The sequence below is a fragment of the Choloepus didactylus genome, chromosome 2, assembly GCF_015220235.1.
Source record: "Choloepus didactylus isolate mChoDid1 chromosome 2, mChoDid1.pri, whole genome shotgun sequence".
Lineage (NCBI taxonomy): Eukaryota > Metazoa > Chordata > Mammalia > Pilosa > Megalonychidae > Choloepus > Choloepus didactylus.
This window is the reverse complement of record NC_051308.1, coordinates 58,389,752-58,404,766: the sequence shown is the minus strand read 5'-3', so window position 1 is coordinate 58,404,766 and position 15,015 is coordinate 58,389,752. Positions and strand designations below refer to the sequence as shown.

Genomic DNA, 15,015 nt, shown 5'->3' with positions numbered 1-15,015 from the left:
GGAAAGCCAGGAGCTGCTGCTCCAGCCAGATTTGATTTCCTCTTCGTTTGAAGAGAGGTTACTTAACACCTTGGCTGTGACTTTCCCAGCCTCAGACAGAGTCCATGGGTTTCACCCCTTGCATTTCATTCATGCATTTTGATTTCAAAGAATTGCTGGGCTCCGTTCTGGAGAGCAGAGGCGGGCAGGGAATGAAAGGTAGAGAGGGCAGGAAATGCCAGGGCTCTGCTGGGCACACCTTGGCTTCCTTACCCGCCCTGATGGTGTCTGGGCCAGGGCCAGGAGTCTTCCCGACCCAGGGTGTTTACCCTTTAAGTGCAGAGGAAGGATCCACACAGGAAACAGACTGCGTGAGCCGAAGATAGGGACAAGTGCAATGAACAGAGTCACCTACCCACTACCTGCACGTTGGAAGAAGAGCACGCAGGTCACCGTCTCTCAAACTTAAATAATGTACAGGTGCCTTTTAAAGGGAAATCTTTCTTTTTGCCCATTTAGGACCTTAGACACCTTTCCCAGACTCAGAGTTTTCAAGTAGTTTCTCACTGAATTGAGACACTAAAGTCTTATTCTTAAAGAAGTCTTTCAATGATGAATTATCACTGCAAAAGAAGGTTTTGCCTTTAGAAATTATAAAATGTCTTAGATGATCATTTCAAAATTTGTATACAATTTCTGGACCCCTGAGAAGATGTCCCTCACCTCCCCAGAGTTCACAGGCCTTTGCTTAAGAAACACTGCAATAGTGAAGAAGAGAAAAAAAACCTCGTTTGATTCAGATGTGCTACAAAACTTCTTTAACCACGGATTTACCTTTCCAGTCCTATATTCTCAGACTAACAGACACCAGTCACCCACTCTCACACTGGGAACTTTCTGCCTCAGTATCTCCAGTGACAAATTATGCCCAGCTCGTGCTTCCATAAGGTTTTCCATACTTGTTACTCCCCACTCCCCCAAACCAAATGATCCGTAATCTCCTGCCTGGGGAAGCATAAGGGGCAGAACACCTGGGCTCTGTAATCAGACAAACCTGGGTTGAATGTTGCTCTGCTGCTTGGCCGGCCGGGAGACCTGGGAGACCTGGGGCAAGCCGCTTGACTGGGATGAGCCCAGTTTCCTCATCTCTGGACAAGGATGACAGCGGCACCTGCCTCATGCAGCGTGAGGGTTAACAAGCCCATGACGATGAGGTCTTTCTGGGCACTGTGCCTGGCACAGCCTGGAAGCTGAGGGAATATTGGCCCTTATCACTAAGTAAATCTGTCATTTGATTCAGCATACCGTATCATGATGATTTGTTTACTCTCTTGTCTCCATAAGCAACTTGAGGGCAGGGCCACGGCGTGTTCATCCCTGAATTCCCCTGCCTGGCACACCGCAGGCATGGCACTCAGCTCATGTGGACCTGCTCTCTTCTGCTGAAGGTGGTGTGTTATTTCGTTGGACAACTCTCATCGTAGGAACTTACTCTATCTTTTTTTCTTTCCTTCTAACTATTCTAATACCCCAGCAACTAAGAAAAAGAAATTTATATAGAGATTCAGTATTCATAATCCTTTGTTAAATCCCATCTTGTCTGTTGCCGCCCCTTCTTCTAGTTTGATCACTTTCCCAATCTTCAGGGATGTCTAGGCAGTGACCACCCTAACTTGTTCATATTGAAAATGATTGAATAACTTACTCTTGTTAGTAAGAATAGTAAGAACTAAAACTTCTCCATTTGAATCGTGATCTGCCTCCTTTTACAGTCCATCCATTGATCCTGGTTCTAACCTCAGTGACCGTATGGCATGTATGAGTCTAATTCTTTTATGCCTAACAGGCCTTCAGCTCTTTGAGGAAGGCCATCGTATCTCCACTTTCTCTTGGCATCTTCAAGTTAAACACCCCTGAGTCGCTTTCACTGTTTCTCACACAAATGACTTCTGCTCCTTCGCCATCCCTTGTTCATCTCCTCTGAACACACTCCCAGCTCATCAGTGTCGTTTTTAATGTGTAGTGTTCACAACTGGACATGGAATTACAGTTACAGCCTGGCCAGGATGGAGAACCATGAGACTACCAGCTTCCCTTATTGAGGCAGCCAACTAAGTCTAAGCAGCACTCGTGGTGGTGACTGAGGACAACCAGAGAGGGCACAAGAGCATGCTAAGAGAAAGAGCAAGTCTCGGGTGAAACATTTGCCATAAAGAACCCTCAATGCAGAGAAACCACATGTGGATAATCGGGAGCCGAGCAAATATTTACACCCAAGGATAGAAACAGACTTATGGGGATGCTGGAATGACTGGTGTTATGTGGAGTTAGTTGGGGGAGATGTCTTAAAGGAGTGGGTGTTTAGAGACAGGTAGGGCTTGGCCAACACCAATACCCAGGACTCTGAGCCACTCTGCTTTCTCCCCTCCAGATGACCTGGACCTGGATGAGCTCCAGCTAGAGATGGAGGACTCAAAGCCACACCCCAGTGTCCAGTGTAGCCCTATTCCAGGTGAGAAGTGTACCTGAGTGTGGAGGTGAGATTGGGGAAGGGGCACCCAACCAGCCGGATGAGATGCTGGTTCATCCTGGCATGTCTGAGCTATGTTGAAGGCACTTGCTTTGCTTGGGACTTAACCTGCTGGAGGAGAGCATCCTCCTCTTACAAGTCCTTTGGAAGGAGCTAGGGCTCTTCCCTTGGGTGGCTGTTTGAGGGGAATGGACCAACTCAAAGCAAACTTTGTGATTCAAACAATTAGAGTTTATGCAACCAAGAGAACCCTGATGCCTCGGCCCCACTGCTAAGTAGTCTGGGGATTTGAGAGGGTTTTGTGGAAGCTATTCTTTAAATGGGGCTTCTTCTGAGCACCCCCTCTAAGATCGACACCCACAGAATCCCAGAGCCAGGTGGGACTCGGAAAGGTCACCTTCTCCATCCCTCTCTGCCCTATCCTAGGAAGATTGCAGTCTCTCTTTCTTAAAACTCCCCTGGGTGAAGAAACTCCACAGAATCCTGGGTAACCCCTCACAGTACTATCTAACTCATAGCCAGGGAAGCCTCCTTTAGGGTCTCACTTAAATCCACCTTGCTGTAAAGAATGAAAGAAAATACTTTTTCTCCTTGATCAATTCAGCCTAAGATGCTTCGAATGAAGAAAGCCCCTTTTCTTGGGTGTAAAATACTAACTAGGTCACCTCAGAAGGCAGCGGCACACTACTTAGGGCAGGACAGGAACAGTTCAGGTTTGAAAGCAGTCTACAGTTTTCCTCTGCTATTTCAACCCACCTCTATTTTCCAGTTTTCCATCTTGGTCTCCTCCCCTTGCCCCTTTCTAAAGCCCAAAGAGGGCTTGCCTGTCCCTGCCCTCCACCTGTGCTCAGCACTTTGTGACAAAACCCGCCCTCTAGTGACAGCTCCGGGCTAGAGCACTAGCGCAACCTGGGAGGAAACAGGTGGTTTTTTTTTGTTTTTTTTGTTTTTTTGACTTGGAAACCCACAGGCTTCACACTGGCCCCGAAATTTCACCTCTGAAAACCAAGAATCAGCCAGACTGAAGTAAAACAGGAAGTGCCAGAAGACAAATTCAATTTGAACTTGCTTTAAGAATAGCTCATATAAATGGTTAAACAAATTATGGTTCATTCATATGGTAGAGTATTTATTACACGGCCACTGAAAACATGCTTTTGAGGAATAGAAGATAAGAGAAAATGTTCATAATAAAATTTTAACTTCAGAAAGAGAATAGGAAACCAGATACAGTAGAATCCCAATTTAGTTTAAATATATATATATATATATATACACACATATGTATATACATATACATACACATATTTTAAAAAAAAGAACTGGATGGAAACATGCCAAAATGACCAACTCTCTCTGAGAGGTGACGTCATAAGCAATTTTAAGTTTTCCATGTTATATTTTCCAAATTTTCTACAATTACCATTTATTATTTGGTAATCAGAAAAAAAATAGATGTTTAAAGAATAGCTTCCACAAAACCTCTCAAATCCCCAGACTAATTAGCAATACACTGAAGAACTGGAGTCTGAAGCCAAGTAAAATTAAAAAATATTATGTCCAAAGTTACCGGGTGATTTAAGAACAGACCCTGGGGAGAGAGATGAATGACACCAGGATCTCACTCATCTGGTGTGGAGCCAGGTAGGAAAACCCCAGAAGTCTTCTGTATTTTGGTTTACTTGGTAGGCCCTGCCTCCCAAATACTGATTGACTCCCATGAATCTTAAATGTGGTCCATGCCCGGCTCACAGAGCATGCTTGGCGTGATACCCGGTCAGGACTCATCCACAGTGGGGGAGCCCTGGGCCCCGATGGGGAGGAGCCAAGCCTCAGGCTACAGGGTGATTACTCTTTGGGGAGCCCCTTGTGTTTCCATGTCTCTACCCCAGCCATATGCCCAAATCTGATGCCCTCTCCACTCCTTTATGCCAGCCTATCCCTTCCTTTCTTCCAAATGCTGCTTTTTTGGAAAGACTGCTTTGCACTTTGAGTTTGTACTGGATTAATTTGTACTGTATATGTTTATAAGCATTTCTTTTCTCTGTGCATACTGGGAGGAGGATTAGTGTTCACCCCGTCGGCAGTTCCTTGGAAGAAGAGCTGTGTCTAGCCCACTGCTCCTCCCCGCAATCCCAACTGGGAATTCTCTGGGACAGAACCCTCTCTGCCTTCCCCCAGACTGGGAGTTCTCTTAGTGCGGAGGCTGCATCAGCCTCCCTGTTCTTGTCCCCAGGACCCCGTGCAGCCCAGCCTGTGGCCGGGGAGTAATGTCTGATCCTTCATCCTACAGGCCCCTTCAAGCCCTGCGAGCACCTGTTTGAGAGCTGGGGCATCCGCCTGGCTGTGTGGGCCATCGTGCTGCTCTCCGTGCTCTGTAACGGGCTGGTGCTGCTGACCGTGTTTGCCGGTGGGCCCAGCCCCCTGCCCCCGGTCAAGTTTGTGGTAGGTGCGATTGCTGGTGCCAACACCTTGACTGGCATCTCCTGTGGCCTCCTGGCCTCCGTCGACGCCCTGACCTTTGGTCAGTTCGCCCAGTATGGAGCCCGCTGGGAGATGGGGCTGGGCTGCCGGGCTACAGGCTTCCTGGCGGTGCTTGGGTCGGAGGCCTCGGTGTTGCTGCTCACGCTGGCCGCGGTGCAGTGCAGTCTCTCCGTCTCCTGTGTCCAGGCCTACGGGAAGGCCCCCTCCCTGGGCAGTGTTCGAGCAGGCGCCCTGGGCTGCCTGGTGCTGGCTGGGCTGGCCGCGGCTCTGCCCCTGGCTTCAGTGGGAGAATATGGGGCCTCCCCGCTCTGCCTGCCCTACGCCCCACCGGAGGGCCAGCCAGACGCCCTGGGCTTTGCCGTGGCCCTGGTGATGATGAACTCATTCTGCTTCCTGGTCGTGGCCGGTGCCTACATCAAACTCTACTGTGACCTGCCACGGGGCGACTTTGAGGCCGTGTGGGACTGTGCCATGGTGAGGCACGTGGCCTGGCTCATCTTTGCCGATGGGCTCCTCTACTGTCCCGTGGCCTTTCTCAGCTTTGCCTCCATGCTGGGCCTCTTCCCCGTCACCCCCGAGGCAGTCAAATCTGTCCTGCTTGTGGTGCTGCCCCTGCCAGCCTGCCTCAACCCACTGCTCTACCTGCTCTTCAACCCCCACTTCCGGGATGACCTGCGGCGGCTGTGGCCCCACATGGGGGCCCCGGGGCCCCTGGCCTATGCTGCTACCTGTGAGCTGGAGAAGAGCTCCTGCGACTCCACCCAGGCCCTGGTGGCTTTGTCTGACGTGGATCTCATTCTGGAAGCCTCTGAGGCTGGGCGGCCCCCTGGGCTGGAGACCTATGGCTTCCCCCCAGTGACTCTCATCTCCTGTCAGCAGACAGGGGGCCCCAGGCTGGAGGGCAGCCACTTTGTAGAGCCAGAGGGGACCCGTTTTGGGAACCCTCCACCTTCCACGGATGGAGAACTACTGCTGACCGCGTCGGGAGGCGGGGGCTTGCCAATGGGAGGGGCCTTCGCCTCACACTTATAAATGTCCGTCCTTGTTCTTCTCTTCCAATCTCTTCCCTTTGCTCTCTGCTCACTCCATGAACAATGGCTGCTTGTAAAATAGATACAACCCAAAGTCACCAGCGTGATTGATCTGTGGCAGATGCCCCAGCACGTGGCTCCATTGCTCTTCTCTCACGAGTGCTTCTTGGTCTGGTTTCCCCTTGGCCTTCCTCGGCTTCACCTCCATGCTGGGCCTCTTCCCTGTCATCTCTGAAGCTGTGGACCAGAAACCTGGATATTCGTCTGCTTAAGGGAAATGAGAGAAGTAAAGGACAGTGAAGGGTGGGCGAGGCTGAGCAGGTCCAGGATCAGGGCACAACGTCAGGGAGTCCTCATAGAGAAAGGCCAAGCAGGGGATTGCCATAGGCATTTGGACGTCTCCCCTGTGATGTACGGATAGGATGCAAAGTGTCTTCTGTGTCCCATAAGCCTTGAGATGTGCCATGCAAAGAGACTCCTATTGAAATAAGTTTTGGAAAATATTGCACATTATGTCTCTTTCTTAGGGATTCACAATACATAATATGTCAGTGTAGTAAAGGCCCTGAGAACTTCTGCAGCAGTGCAACATGTTGAACTTTGTGTCTCAGTCCCCCCACCCCCACCCCAATTATTTGACAACAGGTTATTTTGTTTGTTGGTTTTTGTTTATTATGGAATACCTGTCAACATCTCACAGAACTTTGTGCTGGTCTCTCCCAAGGGGCTCATCTCTTATCACCTAATTTTACTCAGTAGCATCACAAGATGCCACCAGTCCTTGAAAACTCCAATCCTAGGAGCTTAACCTGGTGTGAAGCACCAGGGGCAACCGATAATTCCATTAATCAGGAGATACTCTCCACACTCTACCCTCCCTCCCCTCTTCTCCTACCCTGGGAAGGATGGGGAAGCGCCTGCCATGGTGGGTCCAGCCTCAGCCCCCTAAGTTGGGGCAAGGAGAACGGGATTCCAGTGCATGCTCCCACGCCCTCACCAAGCTTAAGCACCAATGAAACGTCTGCCCTCAGCAAGAGGGAAGATTCTGAGAACTAGGTGAGGGGCACACAGGGAAGCCTGTGGCTGCCTGGCTTCCCCCTGGCTCCAAGTTGCCTTCCTGTGGTTCTCCATCACATGTCCCCTGCCACCTCCTGTCACAAGCCTGGTCCTCCCTTCCCATCGTAGGTGCTGCCTTCTCTGTGGAGCAGAGGCCCTTAGCCAGCAAAGAGGAGGGAAACTTGTACTGTAGGTATTGAATTGTAAGATACATTATAGATATTTGGGATTCCCTGGGTGCCCCAAATAGGCCAATGACCTTTCTTCCTTATGGTTTACCAAGTGCCTCCGAGAGTTTCCACAGAGTACCACCCCCGTCTCCCACCCCTGCCCCCCTGCCCCTCACACACACATTCAATCTCAGGATGAGGAAGTGAGAGCTGAAACTTCCTTGCAGAAGTAAAAGTTGGTTCTTAAAGAAATAAAACAAGAACCAAGGCTCAGAAGAGGACGAGGCTTGTTCCAGGTCACACGTGTCACCATCAACAGCATGAGGAGGATAAGAGTCTGGAATCCTGAGACTGAAAGGAGCACTCTCCTCCTGGATCCCGTTGTGGATCTCACCCAGGCCCTGCTCAGGGGCCCCACTGCTAGAACTCCTCCTAGTTTCATACCCTGTAGCTTCTCTCCTAGCACAGGGTCAAACTCAGTGCACACTCACTAAATGGTGGACCTATTCATTAATTGGTTATTTGAGAACCCCTGGTCTCCCTATCTCCCCAGGGCAGACCAAGAGCTCTTGATGAGAGGATTTTTCTCTACTTGGCATATTGAGCATTGGTGACCCTTACCGGGGAAATGAGTTCTCTGAGATGCCCCAGGGAATGATATTTGAGGCCCTGACTTCCAGAAATTGCTGGAGACCTCTACCCCAGAGCCTCCCTCAACCCACCTCCATTGCTGTCCCCCATGGGGTGAGGGAGCCAACCTTGAGGTGTGGCTGGGCAGCTGTATTTTGGAGGTTTAGCAGCTGTGGGAATTGTTCCCTATGGACAGCCTCTTCCATGGAAAGAGAGCCAATGCTTTTCAGCTGCAGGCACCACTGTCACCTTATCTTCTGCTCCTAAAAATCTGGGTTTCTGCTGAGGCTGGGCCTTCTGAGCAGAGAAGTGAGGTGGGGGAAGAGAGTGGAGGTGTTTGTCATGAGCTATTCTCATTATTCAAAAAGTCCAGTTGATGTTGTACATTTATCCCAAATAAGGCTGTGCAGTAGAGTTTCTTTGTTTCAAGCAAGTCAGTATGCTACTCCTTTGGTTATCTCCATTATGATCAGTAATTTTGATTGATGAATATGTATGTCTTTGGTTAAACACAAAATCAAAAAGCAAATTATTAAATGCATGCAAATGCATTTTGTTTGATTGACAAAGTCTTCCAAACAGTGTCCATGAGGAAGAACCCATCCAAGGGGGCTGTGGTGGTGGAAATGTTGGGAACTATTGACCTGGTACGTTTTGCCATGAGCTTTGTGTTTTGTGCCTTGGCAAACAGAGCCAGCCACAAATTTCTCTCAGACTGGCTTGTGGGAGAAGAAATTCCAATAGTGGTATTCCATGGCTTTTAAGCTCTTCTGTACACAAAAAGAAGAAAACTCCTTAATTCAGTGTTGAGATTTGAAGACTATGAATCAACGAACCCTCTAGCTGGGCCTTCTCTTGCCTTTCTTTCCCCACTTCTAGCCTCCCAACCACCTTCTAGTTTCCCTTTCCAGGAAGAATAAAAGGTTAAAGATTGAGGGAAAGGGAGGAGGAAGAGCTGACAACAGTGGCTAGGTCTAAGTAAGTGAGGATGGGAGGTAGCTAGACCCTTGATTGTTTTCTGGCACCTTTTCCTCTAACTACCTTTGCTCTGGTTTATCATGTTCTCCCACCCCCCACCCCCCACATCACTTCTGGTTTCCAACCCTATGCCTTCTCCAGCTGTGTGAAGTACAAGAATTGTCAAGATATAAATATTTGGACTCTCCTGTATAATAAAGCACCAGTGACGTACCATGTGTGTCCCTCAGCGCCTTTCTGCTGCCTCTTGTGGAGCTGTGGGGGGTGGTCTGAGGTGGGGCTGCTCTGAGAGTGGAATGATGGTGAGCACCAAGGCTTTCCCTAGACCTGTCCTCTGGATCCTGAGGCATCTGGGGCACACACAGACCAGGACGTTCAGGGTCGAAGTTTAGCAGCATCAGAATCAATTCCACTCACCCGTATCTATTTAAGGGCCCATTGTGGACTTGGCACTTTGTTAGACATAGAGAATATTCTAAAGAAAGCAGTGAGCAGGTTGGATTTTCCATTGCTCAGATCCTGAGCATCTTCTCAGACCCAAAACTATTCATGGAGTTTCCTGATACTGTTTACCACAGAGAATCAGCCTGTTTTCCTCTCCTGGGTGACCTTCCTCACCCACTCTCTGCCTTGGAAATCTTCTCCTCCAAGCCTGGCTTCAGAATAAAATGATGCCCCCAGGACAAACAGGTGGATCCCTTCTCAGAATAAGGGAAAGAGAGCGAGCTCAACAACAACAACAACAACAAAAACACAGGGAGATGAGATACTAGCCCCAGAATCCTATTGGGCCTTTCTGACCTAACCCTTGACTCCTTCTGAGAGAACAAATGAGTTCCTGTCCTCTACTCTTGTTCGAATACAGAGCATTCCAAGCCTCTCTCTCCTTCTGGCCCAACTGCAGGGAAAAACCATTTCCTCAGCTGCTTCTTGTTAAACGAGTCTCTGTGTTGAGAGAACCAGACCTATGGCTAACTCAAGTAAGCAGGTGTTTCTTGAGCAGGTAGGTGTGGGACATTAAGAGACGCCGAATCTCAGCAAATCAAGACCAGAAAGAGCAGTGGGGCTGGGCCTACTGGGGCCTGAAAACAGAGGGTGGTCTGGATCTAGAAGGCTCTCAGATTCTAGCTGGTGGTTAGTCACTGGTGCTCACCGTTAGCGGTTGGTCCAGGGCTCTCTGTAGGCCTGTTCTCATATATATCTGCTTCTTGACCACAACTAGCTGCTCCCTCCCCACCCCCTTTTTATTTTAAAAACTTCTTTCTTAGATGTAATTTTTGCATATGAACATCTCAGGGTTCACATATACAACTACGTTTTAAAGACCTCTCCCCTCCCTGTCCCTATTTGCCCACTTCCCGAACTCTCACTGGTTACCACTGTAAGTAGTTTCTAACATATATTTCTAGAGTTTCTTTATGCACATAGAAGCAAATACGTATATAGTCTTACTTTTCCTTTTTACCCTAAACGTAACATACTACAATTCTGCCTTCTGTTTTTTTCACCTACTACTATTGCTTGAAGATCTTTCCATATTGGTAAAAAGAGGTTTCTCATTTTTTTAAACAACAGCTTATATCCCATCCTATAGATGTATCATAATTTTATTTCACCATTCCTCTTCCGATGGGCATTTAGATTGCTTAATCTTTGCTCTTAAAAATATTTCTGCAACAAGAAAGCTTGTACATATGTCACTTTGCACATGTGTAAGTATATCTGTAACATGAAATCCCTGAAGTGAAATCTCTCGGTCAAAAGAGTAATTCTAAGTGATTATATCTTTTCTTTACCTCATTGCGTCTTCTGACTCATAGTCTATGTTTATTCATAACATCTGCTTACATGCACCTTACTGTGAACCCTGTTCTCAAGATGTCTCTATGCATCCTTTCAGCTTCAATTCCTGGGCTAATTGTCATGTTTTCTTTTAGTATTTCCCAGGGCAATGTCCTGAGAGATTGAAAGAGAATCTGACAACTCAAGCTCCTTCTTCTACACTAAGCCAAGCCATAGGGCAACCATAAGTAATGGGTAGACTACTCGTAGGCTGTGTTTCTGCCCTGGCTCACTAAATAGTGTGAGTGAATGGATATGTTTGTGAAGAGTCACATTGTACAAAATATGCGTGCTCAAGACTTCCCCTTCAGCATGGGCTGTGGGCTTGCAGAGAAGTTCCACAAGAGTAGGGGCCATGTTGGTCTCGTTCACTGTTATATCCTCATTCCTTTAACAGAACCTAACACAGAGAAGGTGTTCAATTAATTTCTATTGAAAAAAAGAATTAAGAAATTAACAGATCTATGTACATCCATGAATATCCTGTTTCCCACCCCAAAGGGGCCATCTGTTCAGGAGATGCAAATAACATAGAGCAATAGACAACTTTTTATCCGAACCGAACCATTTACATCCCTGAGAACTGCCACTCTGAGTGACCCTCCATTCGCCAGGCCTATGTCATGCCCTTTGGGCATGTTTTTTTCTGTTTTATAAGAAAGCAAAGTAGGCAGGTATTTATATGGTGAGATATTAAGGGCTATTAAACTCTCTTTTGTAACAGCTCCTCCCCTGGCTACCTCGGTTGTTGAAATTCCCCCAGTATCGTTACTTACTACAGGTTAGGTATGGCCCTTTGCCTAGAGCATCTGTTGTTTCCTCCTGACCAGCATCCATTTCCCTTTTTCTGGAAACCTCAATTTGACTTTCTCTCAGACAACTACCCCCACTGCTCTCTAAGTGCATGTGGTTCAGGGCGGGTTGATTCCACTTGAGGTTCCAGAGGTGGGCACGAGACCCAGGCCTTATCAGCTTAGTCTCCCTGGGCACAGTGATTGGTCCAAGGATGGGTTCATATCTCAAGTCCTTCTGATAAGACCCAATCCTGGGACTTTGGTGGAGCTGATAAGAAAGGAGTCCTCTCTCCATTGGAATTGCTGGACTGGTAGGATATAGAGTTGCTGGTGACTATCTTGCCACTAGGAGAGAAAGGAATAGTGATGGCACTATTTGAACACCTGTACCTATCTATGCTTGAAGGTACATTTGGACTTCTCAGTTTGTGAGCTAATACTTTTTGCTTGCTCAAGTTAGATTGTTAGATTTCTGTCACTTGCAGTGAGAAGACAGACAGGCTTCTTTCACAACTCCCTCTCTGCATCACCCCTGTCCCGGGACCCACGAGTAAACCCACTGACCTCTTATCACCTGTTAGGGCGAAAAAAGAAGGGCAGTTATTGAATGGGAATTTTGATGGGGAGGAAGGAGAATAGAACATTGTCTGAATAGGCTATCAGGTGGGGATGGCAGGCCTGGATGGGAGGCCTCTAGAGGGGAATCTAGGGCTAGAGAGTACTGGAGGAGGGGGAAGAACAGAACGGGGAGGTGAGAAGGTAACCGAGACCAACCTCATTTATGTCATCACTGAAACTGATGACACATGCACTTGGAGAGCAGTGGGGGGTAGTTGCCTGAGAGAAAGTCAAATTGAGGTTTCCAGAAGAAGGGAAGTGGATGCTGGTCTACTCTGTGCCCTTTGGATCTCACAGGCAGTTTCAGAATCGCAGCACTTCCAAGTAACAGAACCAGAAAAACCTTAGAGAGCATCTAAGTCATTCCCTTATTTTATAGAGGGGGAAACTGAGCACAGACAAGGGGAGGAATTTGCCCAATATTCCACTGCTACTTTTGAGGAGAACTGAGGAGACAGATGTGTAAATACTGAACCATAACCCATATAGTTGTTAAATCTGGTACTGGAGCCAGATGGGTCTGGGTTTGAATCCCAGTCTACCATTAATAGCCAGGAGTACTTAAATTTTACTTAACCTCTTTGGGTCTCAGTTTCATCATCAGTAGAATGGGGAAAATAATAGTACCTAAACTCTGAGGGTTATTGCAAGATTAAAAGATTTTTCATTCAAGAGCTTAGCTTAGTGCCTTATTCATAGTAAGTATTTGTTAAAATGTTAACTGTTATTATTATTACACACCCAGTCTAAAATGCGGGAGCTGTCTGGGGGTTCTGAGTTTTCTTCTTGCTCAGCCTTGAGAATGCTTAGAAGGAAGAGAAGCTGTTCTTGGAGGGGAGTGGAAAAGCTGGGGCATGAAGCCTGGCAAATGAGCTAATGGGTTCGGAGGGGAGCACATTGGCGGTGGTATTGGCCAGTGTGGGAGAAAGGGGGGCTGGGGCCATTCCCTGGTCACATTCAGAGGTGAGTGGTGAGTGGAGGGGAAGGAAAGCTAGATGGTCCTTCCAGAGGGCACTGCTCTTCTCCCTGGCCCTTGCTCAGGTGGTTCTTCAAACATAGCTAACTCCCAAGTCTAGAAAGAACTTAGAGACTAAGTACTCAACTCATAGAGGAAATTAACTCTGATGGGTTGAGGGAAGGAAGCCTCAAAGCATACACCATCTTGAAGCATAGAGTTGCAGGGTCATAGTCAAATGGCTGGACATGATCCAGTGGGATGTAGGGTGAGGGAGAAAAGGTGAGCAGAGAAAACAAGCACACAAAGGGGAGAAACCCCGGAGTGAGGGTGGATGAGGGAGACACTGGATAACCTGTCATCCCTGATACAAACTGAGAGTTGAAGAGAGGGACAGGCACTCTCTGGGGGCCATGGCAGCAGGCAGGGGCGACTTGCCAAGAAGCAAGGAGAAAGTGGAATGTGTTGTTTCTGTGCTGAGCACGTCTGGTCCATCGTCCCAGCATCTTCCAGGCTTCAGCTGGGGTTCTGGCAGTTCTCTGCAGTCTAGGACTCCAAGCTGCCCTGCTGCCAGCCATCCTGGAGAGCAGGTTCTGAAATCATAGCCCCACACCCCCTCAGGCTGCCCCAACCTAAACAAGACAACCTGGGCGGGGGTGGTGGTGGGGTGGGGGGCAGCCACATGCTGATGGAAAAATACACACTTGGGCTGGCAAAGGAGTTTTATTTGTATGTGTTGAATTCCCTCAGCAGCCAAGGGATAAATAGCTAGTCCCCAGCCTGAGCTGAGACTGCCCACAAGGTGGGTGGTAAAATCTGTTCTTATTTAGATAGTTTTTGGGAGAGGTGGAGAGGGGGATTGGGGCAGCAGGAGAGGGGAGTGTGGAATCTGAAATGTTTATATGATCAGTCACGGATGTCATCTCTCCTCCTTAATTAGGGGCTTGAATTTGAGAAAACTCTCAGATCGCTTGTCCTAGTAACAGAGCAGACTAGCAAGTAGGCAGTGCACAGAAGTGGCTCTTCGGGGCCCACCTGTGGTTAGACTGCTGTGTCTGTCCAACAGTCCCCTGCCAAGCACTCAGTAAAGGTCAGCACCATGCCAGGTCTCAGCCTCATTCAATCCTCACAGCACCATGAATTAGGTACTATCAGTATCCCCATGTAACAGAGGAGAAGCCCAAAGCATAGAAAGATCGATTAGTGTGCTGTCTCATAGTTGGTAAGCAGTGCTGCTAGGGCTGGAACTGGTCTCCTTGACCCCAGAACCCATGTGTTTAACCCTTTCCCACCCTTTCCTGGGCTGGGAGTGGGAACTTAGACTCAGGCACACCATTTTTGTTTTCTAGCCCAAGTTCTCTGAACTTATTAAATCAGGGAGATGAATGGAGGGCTTCTAGTAATATTTAGCTCTGCTATTTCTTGAGATTGGAGAGAAAAGTCCCTTATAGCCACTATTTCCCCAGCATCTGGAGTCCGATAATACACACAGAAACAAATGGACACATTTTCAGAGGTACAAGTTCTGTGAAAAAAATTAATCAGAGTAATGTGCTATGGGCCAGAGAGTGACTGGGGTTCTGGGTGCTCCTTTACATGAGATGGACAAGAAGGACTTTCTGAGGTAGCTACATTTGTGCTGAGACCAAAATGAGGACCCATAATGGAGAATGTAGAAGGTAAAGGAAACAGCAAATGTGAAAGCCCCGAAGCAGGAGTAAGCTTGATATGTTCTAGAGATTGAAAGTAGGCCAGTATGCCTGGCATGCGGTATATAAAGGGGACAGGGTATGCAATGAAAATGGACAGGTAAAGCAAGCAGGAGCCAGATCATCCAGGGTCTTATGGGAAGTGAAGGAGATTGGGTTTTATTCTAACTGTGATTGGAAGCCACTTGGAGGATTTTAAGAGTGGGAACAAACTCTAGTTTACATTGCCAAAATTACTC

The 15,015-nt window shown here is 47.9% G+C and overlaps 1 protein-coding gene across 1 annotated transcript in view; it reads left to right on the top strand.

Annotated features, from left to right (window-relative positions):
- Window positions 1-9,060, top strand: part of LGR6 (leucine rich repeat containing G protein-coupled receptor 6) — a 101,328-nt gene extending 92,268 nt beyond the window's left edge. Inside the window, exons 17-18 of the mRNA XM_037812191.1 lie at window positions 2,411-2,491; window positions 4,803-9,060. Of these exons, the coding sequence (XP_037668119.1) occupies window positions 2,411-2,491; window positions 4,803-6,025 (1,304 nt within the window). The 3' untranslated portion in view covers window positions 6,026-9,060. The remainder of the gene's footprint in view (window positions 1-2,410; window positions 2,492-4,802) is intronic.
- Window positions 9,061-15,015: the final 5,955 nt, after the last annotated feature.